Source organism: Mustela lutreola, chromosome X (genome assembly GCF_030435805.1).
Source record: "Mustela lutreola isolate mMusLut2 chromosome X, mMusLut2.pri, whole genome shotgun sequence".
Classification (NCBI taxonomy): domain Eukaryota; kingdom Metazoa; phylum Chordata; class Mammalia; order Carnivora; family Mustelidae; genus Mustela; species Mustela lutreola.
Window position 1 is genome coordinate 47,442,264 of NC_081308.1, and position 23,864 is coordinate 47,466,127.

General features: G+C 43.9%; 2 protein-coding genes and 1 pseudogene across 2 annotated transcripts in view; 2 read left to right on the top strand and 1 right to left on the bottom strand.

Annotated features, from left to right (window-relative positions):
• The first annotated feature begins 2,262 nt into the window (after positions 1–2,262).
• On the top strand, positions 2,263–2,816 carry LOC131821555 (peptidyl-prolyl cis-trans isomerase A-like; annotated as a pseudogene).
• Positions 2,817–6,564: 3,748 nt separating this feature from the next.
• Positions 6,565–14,339, top strand: TSR2 (TSR2 ribosome maturation factor). Its single transcript, XM_059158343.1, has 5 exons — positions 6,565–6,714; positions 6,877–6,967; positions 9,486–9,577; positions 10,181–10,351; positions 10,583–14,339. Exons 1-5 carry the CDS (start codon positions 6,631–6,633, stop codon positions 10,715–10,717), a joined length of 573 nt encoding a protein of 190 aa, XP_059014326.1. The 5' UTR covers positions 6,565–6,630; the 3' UTR covers positions 10,718–14,339.
• The window catches only part of FGD1 (FYVE, RhoGEF and PH domain containing 1), a 40,955-nt gene continuing 28,682 nt past the window's right edge, over positions 11,592–23,864 (bottom strand). Inside the window, exons 9-18 of the mRNA XM_059158334.1 lie at positions 20,702–20,760; positions 20,418–20,564; positions 19,956–20,048; positions 19,710–19,789; positions 15,908–15,938; positions 15,323–15,424; positions 14,824–14,949; positions 14,475–14,636; positions 13,047–13,190; positions 11,592–12,518 (exon numbers count right to left, since the gene is read on the bottom strand). Coding sequence (XP_059014317.1) covers positions 12,213–12,518; positions 13,047–13,190; positions 14,475–14,636; positions 14,824–14,949; positions 15,323–15,424; positions 15,908–15,938; positions 19,710–19,789; positions 19,956–20,048; positions 20,418–20,564; positions 20,702–20,760 — 1,250 coding nt within the window. The 3' untranslated portion in view covers positions 11,592–12,212. The remainder of the gene's footprint in view (positions 12,519–13,046; positions 13,191–14,474; positions 14,637–14,823; positions 14,950–15,322; positions 15,425–15,907; positions 15,939–19,709; positions 19,790–19,955; positions 20,049–20,417; positions 20,565–20,701; positions 20,761–23,864) is intronic.

Here is a 23,864-nt window from a genome sequence, read left to right on the forward strand (position 1 = left end):
TAGTCCTGTTCATGTGGATACAAAAGTTGGGTATTCATCCTTTCTGATGGAGGCATAATACTCCATAGTGTATATGGACCACATCTTCCTATCCATTCGTCCGTTGAAGGGCCTCTTGCTTCTTTCCATAGTTTGGCGACCGTGGCCATTGCTGCTATAAACATTGGGGTACAGATGGCCCTTCTTTTCACTACATCTGTATCTTTGGGGTCAGTACCCAGTAGTGCAATTGCAGGGTCATAGGGAAGCTCTATTTTTAATTTCTTGAGGAATCTCCACACTGTTTTCCAAGAGGCTGCACCAACTTGCATTCCCACCAACAGTGGAAGAGGGTTCCCCTTTCTCCACATCCCCTCCAAGACATGTTATTTCCTGTCTTGTTAATTTTGGCCATTTTAACTGGTGTAAGGTGGTATCTCAATGTGGTTTTAATTTCCCTGAGGGCTAGTGATGATGAACATTTTTTCATGTGTCTGTTATAGGCATTTCTTTCAATAATAAATGTAGGTAACCAACCACAGTAGTATTAGCAATAATATTAAATTTGTCGCCAACACACAGATATTTTTCATAGCAGGTCTTTTTAAAAGAAAGATTTATTTTATAAAGGGGAAGGGGCAGAGGGAAAGGGAGAGAGAATCTTGAGCAGACTCCCTGCTCAGTATGGAGCTCAGGCTTGATTTCAGAGAGAGAGAGAATCTTGAGCAGACTCCCTGCTCAGTATGGAGCTCAGGCTTGATTTCACAACCCTGAGATTATGACCTGAGTAAAACTAAGATCAGATGCTTAACTGACTGTACTACCCAGGCACCCCTCATAACAGATCTCTTAAAATGTTATTTACAGTCGGGCACCTGGGTGGCTCAGTTGTTAAACACTTGTCTTCGGCTTGGGTCATGATCCTCGGGTCCTAGGATTGAGCCCTGCTTCAGGATCCCCGTTCAGCAGGAAGCCTGCTTCTCCCTCTCCCGCTTCTCCTGCTTGTGTTTCCTCTCTTGCTGCCTCTCCCTGTCAAATAAATAAATAAAATCTTTTTAAAAGATGTTATTTACAGTCATTAATTTGAAATCGCAAGAGTCATTTAACAACTAACCTGCTAGTAGAGCATTGTATTTAAGGCATTAATAAAAAATGTATATTACAATCAGTTTTGTAATGTTTTGATAACTATATTTTATTTTATTTATTTTTATTATGTTAGTCACTGTACAGTACATCATTAGTTTTTGCTGTAGTGTTCTATGATTCATTGTTTGTGTATAACACCCAGTACTCCATGCAGTATGTGCTCTCCTTAATACCTATCACCGGGCTCACTGATCCCACCACTCCTCTCCCCTCTAAAAGCCTCAGTTTGATTCCTGGAGTCCATAGGCTCTTATGGTTCGTCTCCCCCTCTGATACACCTCCTTTCATTTTTCCCTTCCTTCTCCTAAGGTCCTCTATGTTACTCCTTATGTTCCACAAATAAATGAAACCCTATGATACTTGTCTTTCTCTGTTTGACTTATTTCACTTATAACTATATTTTAATATAATTGGTTTCCTTTGTAATGTAAATTTTATCTTATGCATTTAAAAACATTAATCTGGGAAGGGACATATTGGCTTCAACAGATTGCCAGATGGATTCAAGGCACAGAAAAGAGGAAGTCTGTCACTTAGTATACTTAACCTTGGACTTCAGTCTCAAGGCTAAATCTCAGGATTCATTCAGAGGTCTTGGTTTGTTGGAGCCCAGAATGGAGTCCCAAGCGTGGGTATTTCTAGAAGATCTACTGTGATATTGTGATTTATAATAAAAATATGTATTTGAGGGGCACCTGGGTGGCTCAGTGGGTTAAAGCCTCTGCCTTCAGCTCAGGTCATGATCTCAGGGTCCTGAGATCAAGCCCTGCATCAGGCTCTCTGCTCAGCGGGGAGCCTGCTTTCCCCTCTCTCTCTGCTTGCCTCTCTGCCTACTTGTGATCTCCGTCTGTCAAATAAATAAATAAAATATTAAAAATATACATTAAAATATGTATTTGGCCTTTGAACCCTTTCCTGGCACAGAGCTCCTAAAATCTTTGTAATTTCCTAAGTGATGAGAATGGTAAAAGGTATTTATGGCTATGTTGCCTGTAGAGCCACCCTGTGATTATAAGTTTGGAAGTTTCAGTTTCACCCCTCAACCTCCTGGGAGCGGGGAGGGGCTGGAGGTTGAATTCAATTACCAATGGCATTGCAGGCACCACTGCCCTGGAACTTCCCATGTCACCAGTCATGGTCAACCCCACCATGCACATTGCTGTGGGTGGTGAGCCCTTGGGTCACATCTCCTTTGAGGTAAGGGATGGAAGCCGAGAAGTGACTACTCATCTGATTCATAAATCTATTTTAACTGATTGGAGCTGTTTGCAGGCAAAGTTCCAAAGACAGCAGAAAACTTTCATGCTCTGAGTACTGGGGAGAAAGGATTTGGTTATAGAGGTTCCTGATTTCACAGGATTATTCTGGGATTTCTGTGCCAGGGTGGTGACTTCACATGCAATAATGGCACCGGTGGCAAGTCCATCTATGGGGAGAAATTTGATGATGAGAGTTTTATCCTGTAGCACACAGGTCCTGGCATCTTGTCCGTGGCAAATGTTGGACCCAACATGAAGAGTTGCCAGTTTTTCATCTGCACTGCCAACACTGAATGGTTGGATGGCAAGCATATGGTCTTTGAAAAGGTGAAAGAAGGTGTGAATCTTGTGGAAGCCATTGAGTACTTTGGGACCATGAATGGCAAAACCAGCAAGAAGATCACCATTGCTGACTGTGGACAAATCTAATAAATTTTGACTTGTGTTTTCTCTCAACTGCCAGATACTTCCTTCTGTAGCTTAGAGAGCACCCCTTCACCTCCAGCTGCTTGAAATATCCTATAATCTTTGTGCTTTTGTTGCAGTTCTGTGGGTTCTATATTTTCCTTACTCTAAGTCTAGCTGGATTGTAGGGTGAAGTTTATGATTATGAAATAAAGACTAAACGACCACCAACAAATCACTAATGTCCAAAGATTCAATCAATCATGCCTGTGTAATGAAGCCTCCATAAAAACCCTGTCAGAGAGCTTCTGGGTTAATGATCACAGGGAGATTCAGAGAGAGCATGAAAGCTCCTTGCTCCTTCCACACACCTTGCACTACGCATCTCTTCCATCTAGCTGTTCCTGAGTTATATCCTTTGGTAATAAACCAATAATCTAAACTTCAATTTGTTTATCTATCTATCTACACCCAATGTGGCGCTCCAACTCAGGACCCCAAGATCAAGAGTCACATGCTCTTCTGACTGAGCCAGCCAGGCAACCCTAAACTGATGATCTAGTAAGTAAAATGTTTCTCTGAGTTCTGTGAGCCCCTGTAGCAAATTAATTGAACCAGAGGATGGGGTTTTTGCCACTTGGCAAAATTCCGCTCAAACTTTTAAGAATCAGCTCAAGCGTCATCTCTGAGAGCCTGCCACAAGCCCCCAGGCTGGGTTAGGGGCTCCCTCTGCTGGATTCTCATGAGCCCCTGTGCTCCCTTCTCTAACATTGCACAGAGATGGATTTATTATAGAACAATAAAGCTAAGCCTCAGCACCCCATACTTACACATGCCACTTCCAAGTCCCTGATTATTGAGCGCAGTCAATTTGAAGAGCATTTACAATTTGTCATTGCACAAGAACAGTTAAAATACCTTGAAATTTTATAGCTCACATGTAAAAAAAAAAAAGAAAGGTTTCCCCAAATTTGACAGCAATCTTAAAATTTACCTCACTAATAATAAATTGTGAAGTCGACACTTTTCTAAACTACCAATAAAAATTTTTATCAACTGAATGACATTGAATTCAATTGAATTCTTTGTAGTCTTTCTAGAAAATGTTGTAAAGTAATTGTCATATTTATTTAGAGGAGGGTATCAAGGAGCTTGTAACCAAAAGAAAAATTAGTGGGGAGACGAGTCAAACAATTGATAAAAATATTTTATTTTGGGGAGTTTGAGAATGTTTATGGTATTTGTCAGTTTTTAAAAAGTTTTGTAATTTGTAACATTTGTGATTTCTTTTATAAATCTGAAGCAATACCTTCATACCTAATTTGTACCATTTCTCTTAAAGAGAGTTTGCAGAATTCTATCTGCTTCAGGTCATTTAACACTTAGATTAATCCAGAGCACTGATAATTCTCTAGGGTCCTTGGCCAGTCTTGCATGATGGACTGTAAATTCCTTAAGCATTTGATCAAACCCTATGCATGATATAGCAATATTCAGCCGGGGCCCAGGCACAGAAGTGACAGTATTGTTTGTTAACATGGTCTAGTCCAAAGTTTGCAATCCTTTCTGTGAGAGGGAATCACCTATGCTATTTTTCTAAGAACAGCTTTATTGAGATATTATTTATATGCCATAAATTTCACCCATTTAAAGTATAAAATTCAATGGTTTTTAGTATATTTACGGGATTGTGCAACTGTATTAGTTTTCTAGGGCTACCATAATGAAATACCAGACTGGTGGCTTTGACAACAAAAATTTATTTTCTCGAAATTCTAGAACTTCAAGATCAAGTTGTCAGCAGGTTTGGTTTCTTCTGAGGCCTTTCTCTTTGGCTTGCAGATATTTACCTTCTGCGTACATAGCCATTTCTCTGTGCATCTTATGTCTCTCTCTATGCCCTAATATCTTTTTCTTACAATGAAACCAATTGTATTGGATTAGCGTGTACCGCTAGGGCCTTGTTTTACCTTATTTACCTCTTTAGAGGCGCTGTTTCCAAATATAGTCACATTTTGAGGTATTGGGTCTTAGCACTTCAACATATGAATGGAAGGGATGGCACACAACTCAGCCCCAACAGCAACCATCACACATCTAATTTTAGAACATCTTCATCTCCCCCCAAAGAAACCCCAATTCCCCCCTCCCCAAAGCCTGGGCAACCATTAACCTATTCTCTATTTCTGTAGATTTGCCTATTCTGTACATTTCATACTACTTTTTTTTTTTACTTATTTGACAGAGAGAGAGATAGCGAGAGCAGAAACAAGCAGGAGGAGTGGGAGAAGCAGGCTCCGCACGGAGCAGGGAGCCCAATGCTGAGCTCAATCCCAGGACCCTGGGATCATGACCTGAGCCAAGGCAGATGCTTAACAGCTGAGTCACCCAGGCACCCCTGTACATTTCATATTAAATGGTATTATATGATATGTAGTCTTTTTTGGCTAGTTGGTAGTGATGTCACCTCTTTCATTCCTGATTTCAGTAATTTGAGTCTTCTTTTTTACTTAGTCAACCTAGCTAAAAATTTGTCAATTTTGTTGATCTTTTCAAATAATCAACTTTTGTTTCATGATTTTCTCTATTGCTTTTGTTTTCTATTCCAGGTATTTTCTGTTCTGTCTTTATTATTTCCTTCCTTCTGCTTGCTTTTGGATTACTTTGTTCTTCTTTTTCCAGTTTCCTAAGGTGAAAGGTTAGGTTATGGATTTGACATCTTTCTTCTTTTTTAATATAGGTGCTTATAGCTATAAAACTCATTTTAAAAAAGATTTTATTTATTTATTTGACAGAGCTCACAAGTAGGCAGAGAGGCAGGCAGGGGTGGTGGGAGGGGGAAGCAGTCTCCCTGTTGAGCAGAAGCCAGGGGATGTGGGGCTCCATCTCAGGTCCCTGAGACCATGACCTGAGTGGAAGGCAGAGGCTTAACCCGCTGAGCCACCCAGTTGCTCTAAAATTAATTTTAAGCATTGTTTTAGCTTAAATATTGGTGTGCTGTGCTTTCATTTTCATTCATTTCAGTTTGTTTCCCAGTTTCCTTCATGATTTTTTCATTGACTCATTTTTTATTTAGAAAGGTGTTAATTTCCACATATTAGTGAATTTCACAACTTTGTTATTTTTTAATTTATTTTTTTAATTTCAATTTCAAATTTTGTGTGATTTCAACTCCTTTAAATCCATTGAGGCCTGCTTTACAACTTATCATATGGTTTGTCATGGAGAATGTTCCATGTGCACCTCAGAAAAATGTATATTCTGTTGTTGCTGTTGGGTGCAGTGTTTTAGATGTTACTTTTTTTTTAATGCAAATTTTAAGGCTATGCTCCCTGAGGTTGATTTCTCTGCCCCAAGGCCTGGAATCCGTATCTTTTTTTTTTTTTTTTAAGATTTTTTATTTATTTATTTGACAGAGAGAAATCACAAGTAGATGGAGAGGCAGGCAGAGAGAGAGAGAGGGAAGCAGGCTCCCTGCTGAGCAGAGAGCCCGACGGGCCTCGGTCCCAGGACCCTGAGATCTTGACCTGAGCCAAAGGCAGCAGCTTAACCCACTGAGCCACCCAGGCGCCCTGGAATCCGTATTAAGTTCCCCACACCTTTCAATAACCCATGGCCCCGCCCGACCTCCACTCCTGGCTTCCTTTGGTTTATTACATAGGAGTTAACTGCGGTGATGTCATTCATTGCTCTGATAGACTTTTCTATTGCTCTAGTCTTGCTGCCAGGTCCGCGGAAAGGCGCATCGGCGTTCTCAGGCTCGGCTTTCGGCTCATTTGGCCTGGGCTGTGGCTGCGCAGCAATTGGGCCTCCTGGGCGTCGCGTAGCCAGAGGACGGATGATGGCCGGAGTTGGGGAAGATTCGCGGGCGCTCTTTGGGGCTGGCGTCCGTGCGGCGCTGGAAGCCTGGCCGGCCTTGCAGGTGAGTAGGGCCACGGCTAGGATAAAGGTTAGTGTCTGGGGCAGAACAAGAGTTGGCTGGACAACGCGCCTGAGGCGCCACTGGGCGGCTTAAGCAGCCAACCCTACACCACCTCAGGCCAGCTTCCAGGCTGACGTGGTGGGCTCTGGCCTGTGTTCGCAGATCGCTGTGGAGAATGGCTTCGGGGGCGTGCACAGCCAAGAGAAGGCCGAGTGGCTGGGGGGTGCAGTAGAAGAGTACTTTTTCCGCAATGGTGAGTGAACGTGAGGCGCTGCGACCTGTTTTTGCGGGCGTGGGGAGAAGGAGGCGGGTCCTGTAGAGCGCGCACTTCCTGTTGAACAGTTGTGGGATGGTATCTTAACTAAGGTCGGGGTGGAATGAATACAGGCTTTAGGAGTCAGAATCTTGAGTTCTGATGCCTTAGAGGCTGTGTCATTGACCTGCGGTATCACTCTGGACAAGTTGTTTTATCTGAGACTCTGTTTCTTAATGCCTAAAATAGATATTAAAGTATCCACCTCAGCACTGTCCAGTAAAAATACAATGCAACTCACATCATGTCATTTAAAATTTTCTAGCAGCCGCTTCAACAAAGTAAAAAGAAGCGGATGAAATTAATGTTACTGAAGTCAGTATATCTAAAATATCTCAACAGGTAATCCGTATAAAAGATAACTCATGAGATATTTTACATCCCTTTTTAGTATTAAGTTTTCAAATTCTGGTGGGTATTTTACACTTTTAGCACCTTCTCCATTTGGTCTATCCATATTTTTAGTGCTCAGTAATGACTTTTGGTTATTTGGACAGCAAAGATCTACACCTTTGATGTGTCTTTAAGGTCATGTAAGAATAAGGGACCCTGCAGAGGGTCTTTTGCGTAGTAAGATTTTTGCAAAATTCTTTATTCAGGTTTTTTTCTTTTGGTCTTGTAGATGACATTAGGTAGAGTTATCACAAGGAAGTTTGCATCTAGTAGTGGATCCATTTATGTAAGTAGGCATTTACAGTCGGGGTGATGTTCTAATAAGGATGAGCTCAGGGTGCTTGGGTAGCCTGAGACTGAGGAGGAGGCTTCCTTTGGAGATTGTTCAGGGAGATAGTGATTGGCTTGAGTCTTAAGGGATGAAAAGGAGTTAACTAGGTGGGGGAGACAGAGCAACACACAAATAAGTTCTGTGGTATGAGAAGATTATGTGTTATATTTGGAAAGTGGCAGGGAGCTCAGTATTGGAGTAAGGGTGTGTGTGCGCGCTTGTGAGTGTAGGTAGGAGTGGTTGAGAATGAATCTGGGGGGTGGGGAGGCCCTGGGAAGAGGTTAAGACGTGGAAGATGTTACATGCCTTTGGTTTGTCTGTTAGGCCAGCGTTTGCCAAAATGCAGGCTATGGAATAATAGTTCTGTTAGATGTTCAGTGAAGAAAAAGCTTCTCCAGTCAAATTATGTAAGAACTTTTCTGCAGCTCCTCCTTAGGAGTCACAGTAACATTAACATAATAATAATAAAAGCTTGGCTAACGATAAGAATCACAAAAAAGAAGCCTGTTTTCCTTTGTTTCTCATTAGCTTTCTATGGATAGCTTTCTTTAAAAACCAGCAGGACAGCTATTCCTGAAAAGCAGGATATGAAACACTGCTGTAGGTGATGAAAGTTCATGGGCCCTTTCTAAGGTGAGTAATAGGATGAGATTTGTTACTAGAAAGTTCGGAAAATAATCGGTATGGAGCATGGACTGGAGAGGGAAAGACTGATGAGAAGGTTATTTCTGTGTAGAAAATGATGAGGCCTGAACTAGGGCAGTGGCAATAGCAATGGATTGGGGCCTTGGAGATGGTTTGGTCATGAAGAGAGAGGAAAAAGGAGGCAGGTTTTGGGTTTGAGTCACTGGGTGGATTAGGTGCCTTACATGGAATAGAGGAACCCTGAAGGACAAGAAGTAGGTTTGAAGTGGTAAGATGATAAGTTTGGCTTTGGATGTGGAGGGCCTGAGGCATCTGTGAAATTGGTAGAGTGTAGTTTGTGTTGGAGACGGCTTTGGGGGATATTAGATGAGAGTGCTAGGGAAAGTCAAGGGAGTTAACGAGCTCTCCCAGAGGGAAGGGACCGACTTGAGTAATTCTCTAATTCAGAAAAAGTAGAGCAGGGGCCCAGAAGGTAACTGAAGCCTAGATGGTGGAGATTAGCCAGAATCACACAATAGGATGTTGATGTCAAGGCTATGATGATTTCATCATTGGAAGTACTTAACGTCCATTTTTTCTTATCTATCCCGTTCAGTGGAGCTGCAGTCATGAAGGGTTTCTACATTTCAGAAACTTCAGCCCTTGAGTGATGCAAATTAACATGGATTATGGGTCTCTCCTATGCTAGGCATTATTTAGGGGACTCCTCATAACAGACCTTCAAGAAGGCTGCCCTTAGCCCCATTTTGTAGATGAGAAAACAGACACAGAGATAAGTAACTTGTTCAAGGTCACAGAGAAGAGGCCAGTTAAAATAGGTCAGATGAAAGAGGTTGAGTGTGGTTGGGATGCTTTGGGAATAAGAGGGATTGGTAGGATGAAGGAGATTGGAAATTAGGTATTTATGTTTAGTGTTTGTTTGTTTGGTTTTTAAGAATCACATAAAAACCTGTAGTACAGAGCACTTCAGTGAATAAAAGGCTCACTGTTGCGGCCTTTACCCACCAATCAGATGTGGACCCACCAAGTAGGTATTGAATAGTAGTGGGCCTGAGTGATTCAGGTGGCTGGTCTTTGCTTTCCTATTAGCTGACTTGGAGCTAGATGAGGTGGAGGACTTCCTCGGGGAGCTCATGACGAACGAATTTGATACGGTTGTGGAAGATGGAAGTCTGCCCCAGGTGAGCATATTGTGGACTAACTCCCATTTCTCTGCCTGCAGTCTTTCTTCTCCCTGTCTGTTTGTTTTTAGGCCAAGACCTTGGGTCTAACCATTCTTTTCTTGAGTCCTGTGCAAGAACCTTCTGTGACTCCCTTTTGCCTAAAGGAAAAAGTCTAGTCTTCCCAGGTCTTTCCAAACTCTGCCTCTTCTTTTTCATTTCTCTCCATACAACATTCTCAACTGGGTCCATTCTTCACCTCCATCCCAAAGGCAGGTCAGGCCAGGTACATTTCCACCCCTGTTCTGGTTAACATTTTCCCCATCAAGCCCTGCTGGGATTGCCTTCCCTTTTACCTCTTCTGTCTTTCAAACCGAGTTCTAGTGCCTTCCTTTGCTAGGAAGCTCTCCTTCCATACTTTAGGCTCTTACCTGGGTCCTTCTGTAGTGAACAGATTCCTGATTCCTGATTCCTGATTCCTTCAGTAGTGAATTCCTTGGGGAAGAAAGAGCCCCATTCTCTTCTGGAAAATTCCAAACCCTTCCCTACTCTCGCTGCAGACACATGCGGGTTGTATTGTAGGTTCTCCAAAAAATCCAAGCTAGTTGAATGTTTTCTTGGTAGGTGAGCCAGCAGCTACAGACCATGTTCTACCACTTCCAGAGGGGTGATGGGGCTGCTCTGAAGGAGATGGCCTCTCACATTACCCAAAGAAAGTACAGCATCAGAGCCACTGCAGTTACAACAGCCGGAGAAACGGATGAAGATGATGCGGACAGCGTGGAGGAAATGGAGGTGAAAGGGGGTGCCCCTTGGGTGGGGAGATGCAGATATCTTCAATTTTCTGGGAAATCAGCTAGTTTCATAGGGAAGTGATGGGGTGGGGGGATATATTATCCAGAGAGGGCAGGGAACTTTCCTAAGGTCACACAGCCAGTCCTGGCAAAGCTGGGAAGAGAGCCTGGGTCTCCAGTGGCCATAGCCAGGAGGTGTTGAATTTAGCTTTTTACTGTATTTCTCCTCCAGGTTACAGCTACGAATGATGGGGCAGCTACAGATGGGGTTTGCCCCCAGCCTGAATCCTCTGGTCCAGACTCCCAGACTATTAAAGAAGAGGATATAGTGGAGGATGGCTGGACCATTGTCCGGAGAAAGAAATGAGTGGGGCTGGAAATGGTTTGGGTCCTTGCTTGCTAGTTGTTTTGAGCCTTGTCTATAGGGGTTTTGGGGAGGGTTGTGGACTCTTGGACTGGTTCCCCCATCTCCACCCTCTTCCTGTTCCCCTGTTCAGTTTCCTCCAGGGGAAGAAGAACCCTAGGGTCCTTGCTCTCGAGGTAGTGTGACCTGGTTCACCACACTCCCTTGGGTCTTAAGTTACTGTCTGCATGATGGGCCTGATTTCATAGTACATTGCCTCTCAGGTGTGGTTAGTATGAAGAGGGAGGGTTGAGCAGGTGAGGGCATGACTGGAGAAGCTAAACACTGGTTGACAGTGGTCAGGTGGATCTGTAAAGGGAGAGGACCAGCAGGAGAACCAGTAGCCCTGCTGGGTCAGGAATGTTGAGATGAACTTGCAAACTAGAAGCAAGATAAGTTGAATATGTGAATGAAAATAGCTGTGGTACCTCTTCTTCTTTTTCCCCTGCCCATACACACACAAAGCAGCTCTGTACCCCTGCCCAGAAATTGGAACCTCCCAGGAACACTCCCTTTCTGCAGCTTAGCCTCTAGCCCTGGATTCCTTCAGGAAGTCTAAGAGTTTGCCTAGGTGGTGAGCTTGGGGGACATGGGCTTTGTTTTCTTTTTCCCCCAGCCTCTTTCCATATACTTACCCAAATCCAGGGATGAGGCTTAAAACCTCAGTAAATAGTACCTTATTATTTAATCTGTGACTTGACCCATGAAGAGCCTTAGAATCAGCCTTTTAGGAGCTGGGCTTCAGAGCTCAGTAAGGGAGCAGTTTTTGGGCCCACCCTAGCAGCCTGTTACTGTGAACAAAGAGGTGGATAAATGGAACACAGCAGCACTCTGAAAGTTTCCATAAGCCCGAAATAAACTGTATTTTTCTTTAAAAAACAAAACAAAGAGTATCCATTGTCTCCCCCCCATTCCCCTGTCCTGCCCTGTGGCCCTGCCATGGGTCTGGACGATAAAATACTGGGTAGCCTTGGGGCCGGGTAGAAGCTATAAGCCATGGAAGAGGCAGGAGGGGTCTGGTCACCACCCCACGTAATGTGTGTATACACTGGCTGGGGGGAGCAGGGGTGGGCCAGGGCCATGGGGTCAGTGGCATAACTGGCACTTGAATCCAAATCTGCCTCCAGTTTGGGGGGGGGGATTGGGTGGAGGCAGGATCTGTAGGATGTTGAAGGGATGGAGGACAAAACAGCCTAATTCAAGGGGGTCTAGCAACAGCTCCCACCCTTCCTGGGGACAGGGATTTAAAAAAAATTAACATCACTGTAGGAATTTTTTTTTAAAGCCCAGGTTTTGTGAAAAGATGAATTAAAAAACCCAAGACCCAGCACTGGGGATTGAAAGTGCCCGTGATGGGAGTTCAAGTATTGACTGAGCTGGGAGGGAGGGGACTGGGGCCCCCAATTGGACATGGGCAGCTAGAGTGTGGAGCAGCGGGCCCCAGTTCCTCCCAAACCCTCTAGGTCTTGTCTTGGGTCTGGGGGGCTTCGGAGGGTTCAGCAATGGCTCCTGAAGCTGCCACTGGTGCCTCCTCCATCTCCCTGTCCTCAGACAGTGTGGGTCCTGGGCAGAACGTGTCCCCACGGCCTGCCCGACCGAGCACTGCCATCCATCGCCGCTGCAGCTCCTCTGTCTCGGGGCTGAAGTACCAGCTCAGGTGGCTCTGGGTGATCTTGAAGACGTGCCTTCTGTCAGGCCGCTCTCCTGCCTCAGGAGGCCCCACCTCAAAGCCAATGAGGGGCAAGCTGCGCTGGGCTTTCACATCCTAGGGAACAGGACAGAGCTGAGGGTCACCTCGAGGCTGGACTTCTCACTAGTTTTGCATCAGCTGAACCCTTCTTTTCCTTTCCCTCCTCCGGAAATGTCCATGGCTCCATTGATAGCAACTGAAAAATGTCAACTGAGGCATGCAGGCTAGTTCAAATACCCATTTCCTCCCACAACCAAAACCAGTTGGGCTAGTCTCTTTAGCATATAACAAATAATATTTGCAGGCCTTTGTTTCAGCTGTTGCCTCCATTCACTTGTTCTTCCCCGCTCCAAACTGGACCTAGCAGTGCCTAACCTCCACGAAACTAGCTCCACTATCTCACCCTGCTTTTCCCTACACATGTTGGCCCACAGTCACTCCTTGTCTCTAGCTGGTCTTTGTCTCATAAGGGGTAGGGGTTCTGATTTCCCCTTAGCCTTACCCAATCTCCCAAGGCCAAGGAGAGGTCAAGGACTGAAAGAGAAGAGGAGCAGCCTGGTTTTGCCAGGTGGCTGAAAGGCCCTGAAAGAATGGGATGCACACCTGAGGGGCTCCATAGATGTACAGCACCAAGGGTTCATTCTCAGGGACCACGAACCATGCCTTGTGCCATCCTTTGCCACCTTTCTCCATGTAGTGTAGGAAGCTGCAGATGACGCTGTTCTCCGCAGCCACTGAGGCCTGTTTCTGTGGCCAGAGACATAGGGGACATCAGTGTTGATAGAAGGCCTGGCCTGGCTACTCTTGGCTTTGACATGCCCTCAGCATAGGGATTGATAAAGCTGAAGCTCAGATGGTGGGAAGGATTTGTCCAGTACCCCCACCCCCTGTGGGTTAGGATTGAGGCTGAAAGCCAGGCTTGTCTGCTGCACTGCAGTGGCTGCTTGCCTCCTAAGAGTTGGTGGGAGGGGTGTTTCAGCAGGAGCACCTAGATGCCAGGCAGGCATTGTTCCATCAGTTGATTTATTCCTCAAGTCACTTATGCCTTTATACCTCCCCCTGTTCGTTGTATTTCATCATAACATTCATGCCTTGGATTTAGCAAGAGGCAACCCTAGCATTGTGAAGAGGATTGGGTAGCTGTGTAAGGCAGTTTGGCTTAGAATCCCAGCTTGAGATGAAAATGTATTGACTTGGAAGGAGAACATATAGGTCTGTTGTAAGGATTAAATGAGTTAATGTATGCAAAATGCTCAGAAGAGTGCCTGGCACGGAGTAAGCATTCTTTTTTAAAAAAGATTTATTTATTTTTGAGAGAGAGAGAGAGAGCGCTCACACGTGCACGTGAGCAGGAATTAGGGGCAGAGGGAGAGAGTAAATCCTCAAGCAAACTCCCCCCCCCCCCCCCGAGTGAGGAACTCACCCGAGGGCTCCATCTCAGGACCCTGAGATCATAACCTGAGCTGAAATAGAGTCAGCCGCTTAACCATCTGAGCTACCCAGGCACCCCCAGAGTAAGCATTCTTTAAATGTTAAGTGAAATGAATACCTCAGTTTGGTTAAAAACAAAACCAAAAATGTATGTATGGCATGCTACAGCACAATTATTATTAGTGGTAATCTAGTGGGTGGAAGGAATATGGTGTTTTTATTATTTTTGTTTATATTGTCTAATTTTCCCCAGTGCACATATCCTATTTTGTAATAAGAAAAGATAATTTGTTTATTGAAAAAACGTACTAGCTCTGCCATTTGCTGGCTGTGTAATTTGGGCAAATAACTCCCTGAGCCTCAGTTCCCTCATTTGTAACCCAGGGATAGAAATAGCATGGATAGATTACTTACTGTGAGGATTAAATGGCTAAAGCACTTAAATAAAAATTCGTCTTTCATTCACTCTTGCATTCATTTTACTCACTCCAAGCCTGGGTCACTTGCTCAGTGGAAGCACATAGCACCCTAGCATTTCAGAGATGCCCACGCGTGTGTCAGTCATGGCGTGGGACTGTTAGTCGGGAACCTGGCTCTTACCTCCAGGATAGACCTCCGACGCTGGGGTGTATGCTGGCTGCAGACCGGGCTGCTCCCAGGCACCCCATGCAAGGCCACGTAGCAGTCCGTGCACACACGGTTGGAGCGGTTGTTGTCATAGATGAGGCGGGCCCGGAACTCGGAGCACTTCCCACAAACCACCTGGGGTGGCAAGTGGGCAAAAACAGCCTGGTTCCTGCAGGTCTTTCCCTTCAGTGTACCAACTCCCACAGTGGACTCATGGCCTCCCCCACTTAGAGGTTACTTAGAAGGTAACCCACTCAGAAGTGGGCCTTTGGGCTGCCAGCCTGTCCCCTCCCTATCTCTGCCCCTGCCTGCCAAAACTCACATGCCCGCAGGCCTTGCAGTGGTGCCTGCGTTTGGTGATGGAATTGAAGGGCTCCTGGCAGCGCATGCACATGGTGACTTCCTTCTCTCGGATGGGTGTAGGTGCCCGCTTCCCAAGATCCACGTTCTGGAGAGAGGGCCAGGTCCCAGGTCAGAGATAGCTACTCCCCAGCCCAGTCCAGCTAGCCCCTGCCCTCTGCCTGAAGGCTTGGATCATCAGTGGGAAGCAGCAGATACATTCAGAAGATCTGCCTTTGAATCCTTGCTCTGACCTTACCTTACCATACTACTGACGACAAGTCATTTTTACTTTCTGGGCCTCAGTTTCCCCCATGATTCCTCTGTGGCCATACCAAAAGAAGACTGTTCTTCTGAGGTCCTGCACTCTGCCTCTCTGGTGTTCACTCTCCGGGAAGGGGCAAGGATCATTTCAAGGTCAAGTGGGGACTTGGAAGCCTGGAAGGGGTCCCAGTGCAGGGGGAGAGGGTGAGGACTCTTACTGGAGAATTAGGGGGTGTGTCTTCATCTTCCCTGTTTGTTGAGTTCAACAGTTTGAAGGTCTCCAGCGTCTGTTCGTGCTTCAGGAGGGTGGAGTTGATGGCCTATAAAGGAGGTTTTAAGAAATAAGAGGTCAGATCACCTCACAACCCACCTACTTCCACCCTCACCTTACCTTCCTATGACCTAGCCTGGAGTAAGAAAACTTGGTTTCTTGGCCAGACTCTGCCCCTTGTTAGGCATATGATCTTGAGCAAGCCCAATCCCAAATCCAATTCTCAGATCAGTGGTTGAAAAATCACAGAAGGTCTTCCTGGCCACTGTCTGGACTTTAGGTTTTACAGGATTTAACTCACTGGGGTTGTACCCTCAGAGGAGCCAGCTTTCTAAAGGGAGAATTTGTGAATTTCTGTTTAACCTCTGGACCTCAGTTTGCTTATCTGTAAAACAGGGATGGTAAAGTTTGTTGAAAAGCTGTGTCCAGGCCCATTCTGGTCTGATATGAGTTTAGGGGAGAGTCCACAAACCCCAAGGAGACCTGTTAATACTCTTCCAGCCCCCTACCACAAAGCCTTCTTGGATGTTACCTGGACCCAGTCTTTCTTCTCCTCCTCAGTCCTTGGGGTGCGGGGTGGGGGGGGAAAGAAAAATGTTGGGTTAGGCAGGCCAACCAAAAGCAACTGGAGTGGTAAACAGTATTTTGGAGTCAGACCAGGGTTTTGACCCTCTGGTCCATGACTTTAGGCAAGTCATGTAGCCTGTATTTATTTATTCAGCAGTTACTAATAATTTCCAGACCCTGTGCTAGAGACTTGGGGCTTAGAGAGGGCTGGCCCTATCCTCAAGGAGCTCATGGTCTAGGAGGGGAGATAGGGACAATACAGGGGGATTAGCACTGTGACCCGGAGTGAAAATAGGGCTGAGAAGCCCAAGAGAGACCTGCCCCAGCCTGGAATTTGGGTGGGGCTTTTTTTTTTTTAAGTTTTATTTATTTGACAGACAGAGATCACAAGTAGGCAGAGAGGCAGGCAGAGAGAGAGAGAGAGGAGGAAACAGGCTCCCCACGGAGCCGAGAGCCCGATGTGGGGCTCAATCCCAGGACCCCGGGATCATGACCTGAGTCGAAGGCAGAGGCTTTAACCCACTGAGCACAAGAGACCATAAATAGTTCCCTGTTGTTGGAATGGCAAATTTGAGAAAGGGTGGGGAGCTTGTTTTCCTTTAGTCCATTTTCTCCATTTTACATGGAGAGAATGATCAGTTTGGGTTGTTCTGAGCACTAACCAGTGATAGGTAAGTGCCTAGCATAATCCTTGGTCCACTAGGTGCTCCATCAGTGTGAGTTACCTCTTCCTTTTTCCTTCCTTTCCCATCTCTCCTGTCTGCCCTGGAATCTCCAAGGCCTCTAGGCTGGGACAGCTCCATAAACTGCTTACTAGGGACAGGACCCGGGTTTCTTGGCTGACTCCTTCCTGGCCTCTTCTAATCCCCTTCCACATTTACACACCAGACATCGAAAGTATTTTTCTAATATGAAAATCTGACTACATCCTTAGAACCACTTCATGAAAAATTAAGAATAGGAGTTAATATTTAGCTGCAGGAATGTCCATTGCAATGCTATTTATTATGAAAAATTGGAAGCAGCCTAAGTGCTCAACAGGGGATCAGATAAAAAGAAATGATGGTATATCATTACTGTCAAGACAACATAAATGGTATAGAAATCTGTTTATAATCTGTTACGTGAAATATAATATGTTAAGTGGTATAGAAAGCTCTTGATGTTAAGTAAAAACATAAAATACACATAGCATTCCATTAAAAAAAATGTGACATGTATGTTTATATTTATCAAAACTTAGTAATGGTACACATTTAAGACCTGTACATTTAACTGTGTGAAAATTTGGCCTCAAGAAAAGGAGAGGACATTTAACAAATATTGAACTCTAGTTAATAATATGCACACCAAAGTCTTTAAGGGATGAGGTGTAGTGATGCCTGTAACCTCGTTTGAAATGCATGTTAAAAAAACCAGATGGATTGGTGGATGGATAAAAGGATACATTGGTGATAAAGTAAATATAGGACAATGTTAGCACTTATAGAATCTGTATGGTGGGTTTATAGTTGTTCACTGTATAATTTTTTTTAACTTTTCTGTATTTTGGAATATTTTCATAATAAAATATAGAAAGAAAATGTGTGTGTGTGTATATGTGGGTGTATGTATCTGTGTATACACATACATATATATATGCAACTAGAGGAAAGGAAAGGCCTGGGGTGAAGTATCATGTCTTTACTTTAAAATGGTTCAGCCGGGCGCCTGGGTGGCTCAGTGGGTTAAGCCACTGCCTTCGGCTCAGGTCGTGATCTCAGGGTCCTGGGATCGAGTCCCGCATCGGGCTCTCTGCTCGGCAGGGAGCCTGCTTCCTCCTCTCTCTCTCTGCCTGCCTCTCTGCCTACTTGTAATCTCTGTCTGTCAAATAAATAAATAAAAAATCTTTAAAAAAAAAAAAAAAAAAATAAAATGGTTCAGCCAAAGATACATATGGCAAAATGTCAATAATTGTTGATTCTTAAGTCGGTGGTTCTAAACCTTGGTGCACACACTAAAACCACCAAGGGAGCTTTTAAAACTCCTCATGTTCAGGCTGTGCCCAGACAAATTCAATCAGTCTTTGAGGGTAGGTTTCAGACATCAGTATTTTTAAAAATATTTTAATTTTAAGTAATCTCTACATCCAACGTGGGGCTCAAACCTCTAACCCCAAGATCAAGAGTCACATGCTCTGCTGACTGAGCCAGACAGGCGCACTTCAGACAGCAGCATTTTTTAAAAGTTCCCTAGTTGATCCCTGTGTTGCCAAGGTTGAACACTAGTTGTCTAAATGGTAGGTATATGGGTGTTTATTGTATTTCCACTTTTCTGCATATTTGAAATTTTTCATTAAATTTTTTAAAGGGCAGTACAAACAATTGCAAAGCAAACCCTCCATGCCTTTCCTCTGCCACTAGGAGGAAACCCTACACTGCTTAGTGCTCCTCTCTGGCTCCATTGTTTCCGCAGCCCCCTCCTTCCCATCCTTCCAGCAGAAGACCTGTCTGAGTCATATGACTTGTCACTCAGGTTCTGCTGAGCCCCCTCCTGGATGTGCCCACGTTGGCTTTGTTCTTGCTTCCTGGCTGCAGGCCTCAGGCCTCGAGGATGCTCTCTCAGTCCCCCAGAGCTTCAAAGGTAACATTCATCTCTCTTTCCGGCCTCCACACAGTACCAGCAGTGAGGGTTCTGACTCTCATTTCTCACTTCCTTGCAGCCTGTCAGAAATAAATCATCTACCCATATGCATCCATTCTCTGGCCCTGACCCTGACCTCGGTTCCTAATCACTTGGGCCCTCAGAAGGCAATGTGAGCTCTATTTCCAGCTCTGCTTTCTAGCTATGAGATCTTGGGCAAGGTACATAACTCTTCTGTGCCACAGTTTGCTCATCTGTGAAATGGGGTTGATGGTAACAGTAGCTACTTCAAGAGTTGTTTTAAGGATTCAACTAGTCAGGTTAAACTTAAAATGTTTCAGTTAAAATTCACTTAAAACAGTGCCTAACATAAGAGCAAGTCTTCACTAAATGTGAGCTATTATAATGATCCAAGTAGAGGATGGATATGAAAGCCTCTGTTAAATGGCTAGACCTTATTTTTAAATGTTATTTTTAAAAGTTTTATTATAAAAAATTTCAAGCATACAAAAAAGCAGACAGGATAGCACAAATTCACTAAATGTATGCCTACTATATAGATGCAAATTTAAAAAATATTTTGCTATATTTACTTCATATATATGTATATGTTCACATATAGTTATATATGATGTATATGTTTTTATATATTTCTGGTTAATAAGTCTTTTAAAAATAAATTACAGGTATCATGATACTAAATCTTCAGCATGCATCATGAAAAAACAAGGCCATTCTCTTGTATAACAATTATACCATTATCACACCTGAAAAAGTTAGCAGTAATTACCCAACAGTTATTGTTCAGTTCATACTTAGATTTTCCCTATTGTCTTGCAAATGTATTTTAGGGTTTTGTTCAAATTAGGCTCTATCATGGACCAAGCATTGCATTTGGTTGTTACTTCTCTTCAATCTCTGAATCTACAAGAAACTGTATTGTTGTTATTCCTGTTGGGATTAATATCTCATTCTCCCCTCTCCCCTAACAAAACCCATCAGAAGAGCAAGGAAGCATCTTTGGGAAAAGGTGCCCATCTTTTCTGTGGAATGATCTCTTCCTTGGCGAGGTTGCCTGAAACTAGATGCTTCATATCTGAAGGGAAAGAGGGGGCTGGAGGGAAGGTATAGGTAAGGTCAAGTACCTAGCCTGGAGCTCCAGGGAGCGCTGCTTTCCTGACACCAGGAAGGTCCGAGGCAGATTGAGGTTGGAGCTTTCCTTTAGCTGAATGGAGGGAGAAAAAGTCTTTGTGAGGATAACTAAACTCCACAGAGCCCTTACCCTCTGCACACATGCACACAAAGACTTGTGGTCAAAGTCAGAACAACTTTATCCCTCCCAGAACCAAGCCCCCACTCCAGGTACCCATCTCCCACTTCCTGGTGCTCACCTCCATGCCATCTACATCAATGCGTGCCCGCACGCTAAACTTCTGGCCAAGGAGCCGCAGCCTGGGCACGCAGTAAAGGAGGCGGTCGTTGAACTAGGAAGGAAAAGTTTTGGGACGTATGTGTGGAAGACCCAGGAGAGGTGTGGCCCAGCTCCCTATCCTTACAAGTCTCCTGAAGCTTTATTGCTGGGGAATCAAGGCAATAGATGGAGAAAGCACAGCACAAGTTGGACACAAGGGTCAGAAGGAAAGAGCCTAGGCATGGGAGTCACTGCCCAGTTGGGCAACCTTGGGCAAGTCACTTCTAAGTCTTAGTTACATTCCCTCTGGAGTAGAGAAAAAATATTCCTAGCTGTAGGTAGTGAAAATACAAGGAGTTAATAGAGGAAAGAATGGCTAGCAGGAGGTATAGTCTTGAGTGAGTACCAAGTCAATGTGTGCAACCCCACACCTGGCACTTACTAGTATGAGGTATCGGTCTTGAGTGGTCCCATTCTTTGCTGACAGCTTAAGGATGTGGCCTTCTTTTATGAGCTCTTTGGTGGGGCTGACAATGTCCTCCTCACCCCCTAGCAGCTCATATACCTTCAGCAGCTTGTGCATTCGCTCCTGGCAGAAGACAGGAAACAGAAGGCAGGGTTGGGGTGCTGGCCTCCCCTGACATGTCCACAAGTCACAAGTCCCCTAGGACAAAGACACCACAGGTGGGTGGCCAAGGAGGGGCAGGGGCTAGAAGGGCCACTCACCATTTTGCGGATGGCGGCGTTAGAGTGCTCCGCCGCTGTGGCTATCAGCTCCAGAGACTCTGTGGGCAGAGTGGGAGGTCAAGCGGGAGACTAGCAGAGAAGAGGCTCTTGGGGGCTTCTTTGCTCCTTGAATACCTCCTCCTGGCCTGACTACACCGTCCCCATCCTGGAAAGCACCAGCCTCAGAGCAACATTACTTAAAATCAGAAACTATCTCAATTAATCCCACAACAGCAGAATTATAGTACATGGAATAACTGGCAGTGAATAAAATGCAAGCTTAACAGGATTATTATTACCATTAAAAATAAGAATAACAATTACATAGGTAACTGGAAAGAAACATACTCATGTTTAACAAGTTGTCTCTGAATGGTGGGACTGTGGTGCTTTTCGTCATGTCCTTTAGATTTTGCTGTATTTTCCATATTTTTGACAAAGAGCATGTATTATTTTTATAATAAAAAAGAGCCATATAAAGAAACAAAGATGGTGGGGCGCCTGGGTGGCTCAGTGGGTTAAGCCTCTGCCTTCAGCTCAGGTCATGATCTCTAGGTCCTGGGATCAAGCTCCGCATCAGGCTTTCTGCTCAATGGGGAGCCTGCTTCCTCCTCTCTCTCTCTCTCTCTCTGCCTGCTTCTCTGCCTACTTGTGATCTCTGTCTGTCAAATAAATAAAATCTTAAAAAAAAAAAAAAGAAAAAGAAACAAAGACAGGCGCCTGGGTGGCTCAGTCAGTTAAGTATCTGCCTTAAGCTCAGGTCATATTCCTAGGGTCCTGGGATCGAGCTCATGTCAGGCTCCTTGTTCAGCGAGGAGTCTGCTTCTCCCTCTGTCTCCCCACCCCTGCCACTCATGCTCTCTCTCCCTCTCCCTCCCTCTCTCTATCAAATAAATAAAATCTTAAAAAAAGAGATAAGCCTATTTTTTGTCTCAATAATAATGATTATAGGAATCTATACTGAGAAAATACACATTCTAATCAACAAAACCAATAACTCCCTAGCTAGACTCATTGAAAAAAGGGGGGAACTACTCAAAGTCACAAATGAGAGAGAAGAAAAAACAACCAACACCACAGAAATACAAACAACTGTAAGAGAATATTGTGAAAAACTATATGCCTGCAAATTGGACAACCTAGAAGAAATGGATAAATTCCTAGAAACATAAACCTTACCAAAACTGAAGCAGGAAGAAATAGAGAATATGAACAGACTGATAATCACCAAGGAAATTAAATCAGCAATCAAAAAACTCCCAATAAACAAAAGTGTAGGACCAGAGAGCTTCAAAGGCAATTTCTACCGAACATTTAGAGAAGAGTTAATATTTATTCTTCTCAGGATGTCTGGGTGGATCAGTCAGTTAAGCGTCTGCCTTTGGCATGGGTCATGATCCCAGAATCCTGGGATCGAGTCCCATATTGGGCTCCTTGCTTGGGGAATTCTGCTTCTCCCTCTGCCTGCTGCTCCCCTTGCCTGTGCTTGCTCTCTCTCTCTCTCTCTCTCTCTCTGACAAATAAATAAAATCTTTAAAAAGAAAAGAAAAACTGTGTTTCTAGAAAAAATGTCTGTTCTTCTCAAACTGTTCCAAAAAATTTGAAGAGGAAGGAAAACTTCCAAAGTCATTCTATGAGGCCAGCATTACCTTGATTCCAAAACCAGATAAAGATACCACAAGAGAAGAGAACTATAGGTCAATATACCTTGTGAACACAGATGAAAAATCCTCAACAAAATACTAGCAGCCTGTATTCAAAAATAGATCAAAAGAATCATCCACCACAGTAAAGTGGGATTTATTCCTGGGATGTAAGGGTGGATCAATATTCACAAATCAATCAACGTGATACATCACATCAACTGGAGACAGGACAAAAACCATATGATCATCTCAATAGATGCAGAAAAAAACATCTGATAAAGAATAACATCCATTCTTGATAAAAACCCACAACAGAGTAGGTTTGGAAGGAACATACCTCAGCATAATAAAGGCCATCTGTGAAAAACTCACAGGGAACATCATACTCAAGAGGGAAAATGGAGAAATTTCCCCCTATGATCAGGAATAAGACAAGATGTCCACTCTCCTCACTTCCACTCAACACGGTACTGGAAGTCCTAGCCACAGCAATCAGACAATAAAAAGAAATAAAAGGCATCTAAATTGGTAAGGAAGAAATAAAATTTTCACTATTTGCAGATGACATGATACTATAGTGAAAGAAAACCCAAAAGACTCCACCAAAAAACTACTAGAACTGATCAATGAATTCAATAAAATCACAGGATACAAAATCAATGTATAGAAATCTGTTGTATTTCTATATACTAATAATGAAGAAGCAGAAAGAGAAATTAGGAAAAACAATTGCATTTAAATTGCACAGTACCTGGGAATAAACGTAACCAAAGAGGTAAAAGAACTGTATTCTGAAAACTTTAAAACACTGATGAAAGAAACTGAATATGACACAAAGAAATGAAGGACATTCTCTGTTCACGAATTAGAAGAACAATTTTTTTTGAAGATTTTATTTATTTATTTGACAGAGAGAGACAGCGAGAAAGGGAACACAAGCAGAGGAAGTGGGAGAGGGAGAAGCAGGCAGTCCGATGCGGGGCTCAATCCCAGGATCTGGGATCATGACCCGAGCCAAAGGCAGACGCTTAATGACTGAGCCACCCAGGTGCCCTTGGAAGAACAAATATTGTTCAAATGTCTATACTACCCAAAGCAATCTACATATTTAATATGAACCCTATCAAAATAGCAACAGCATTTTTCACGGAGCTAGAACAAATAATCCTAAAATTTGTATGGAACCACAAAAGACCTTGAATAGCCAAAGCAATCTTGAAAAAGATAAGCAAAGCTTGGAGGCATCACAATTCCAGAATAGAGGGAAAGGGGGTGGGGAGGGTTAGGTAGGTGATGGGGATTAAGGAACACACTTGTCTTGATGAGAACTGGGTGATGTGTAAAATTGTCACTGCATTGTACACCTGAGACTAATATAATACTGTATGTTAACTATACTGGAATTAAAATAAAAACAGGGGTGCCTGAGTGGTTGAGTAGGTTAAGCGACTAACTCTTGATTTTGGCTTAGGTCATGATCTCAGGGTCATGAGATCAAGCCCTGTTTGTCAGGCTCC

Bases quoted from the DNA above. Each gene is read 5' to 3' on its own strand.
- TSR2 (XM_059158343.1), top strand. From the start codon at position 6,631: ATGATGGCCGGAGTTGGGGAAGATTCGCGGGCGCTCTTTGGGGCTGGC. The intron at 6,968-9,485 runs GTGAGTGAACGT...CTTTCCTATTAG, and splicing joins AGAGTACTTTTTCCGCAATG to CTGACTTGGAGCTAGATGAG. The intron at 10,352-10,582 runs GTGAAAGGGGGT...TTTCTCCTCCAG, and splicing joins ACAGCGTGGAGGAAATGGAG to GTTACAGCTACGAATGATGG.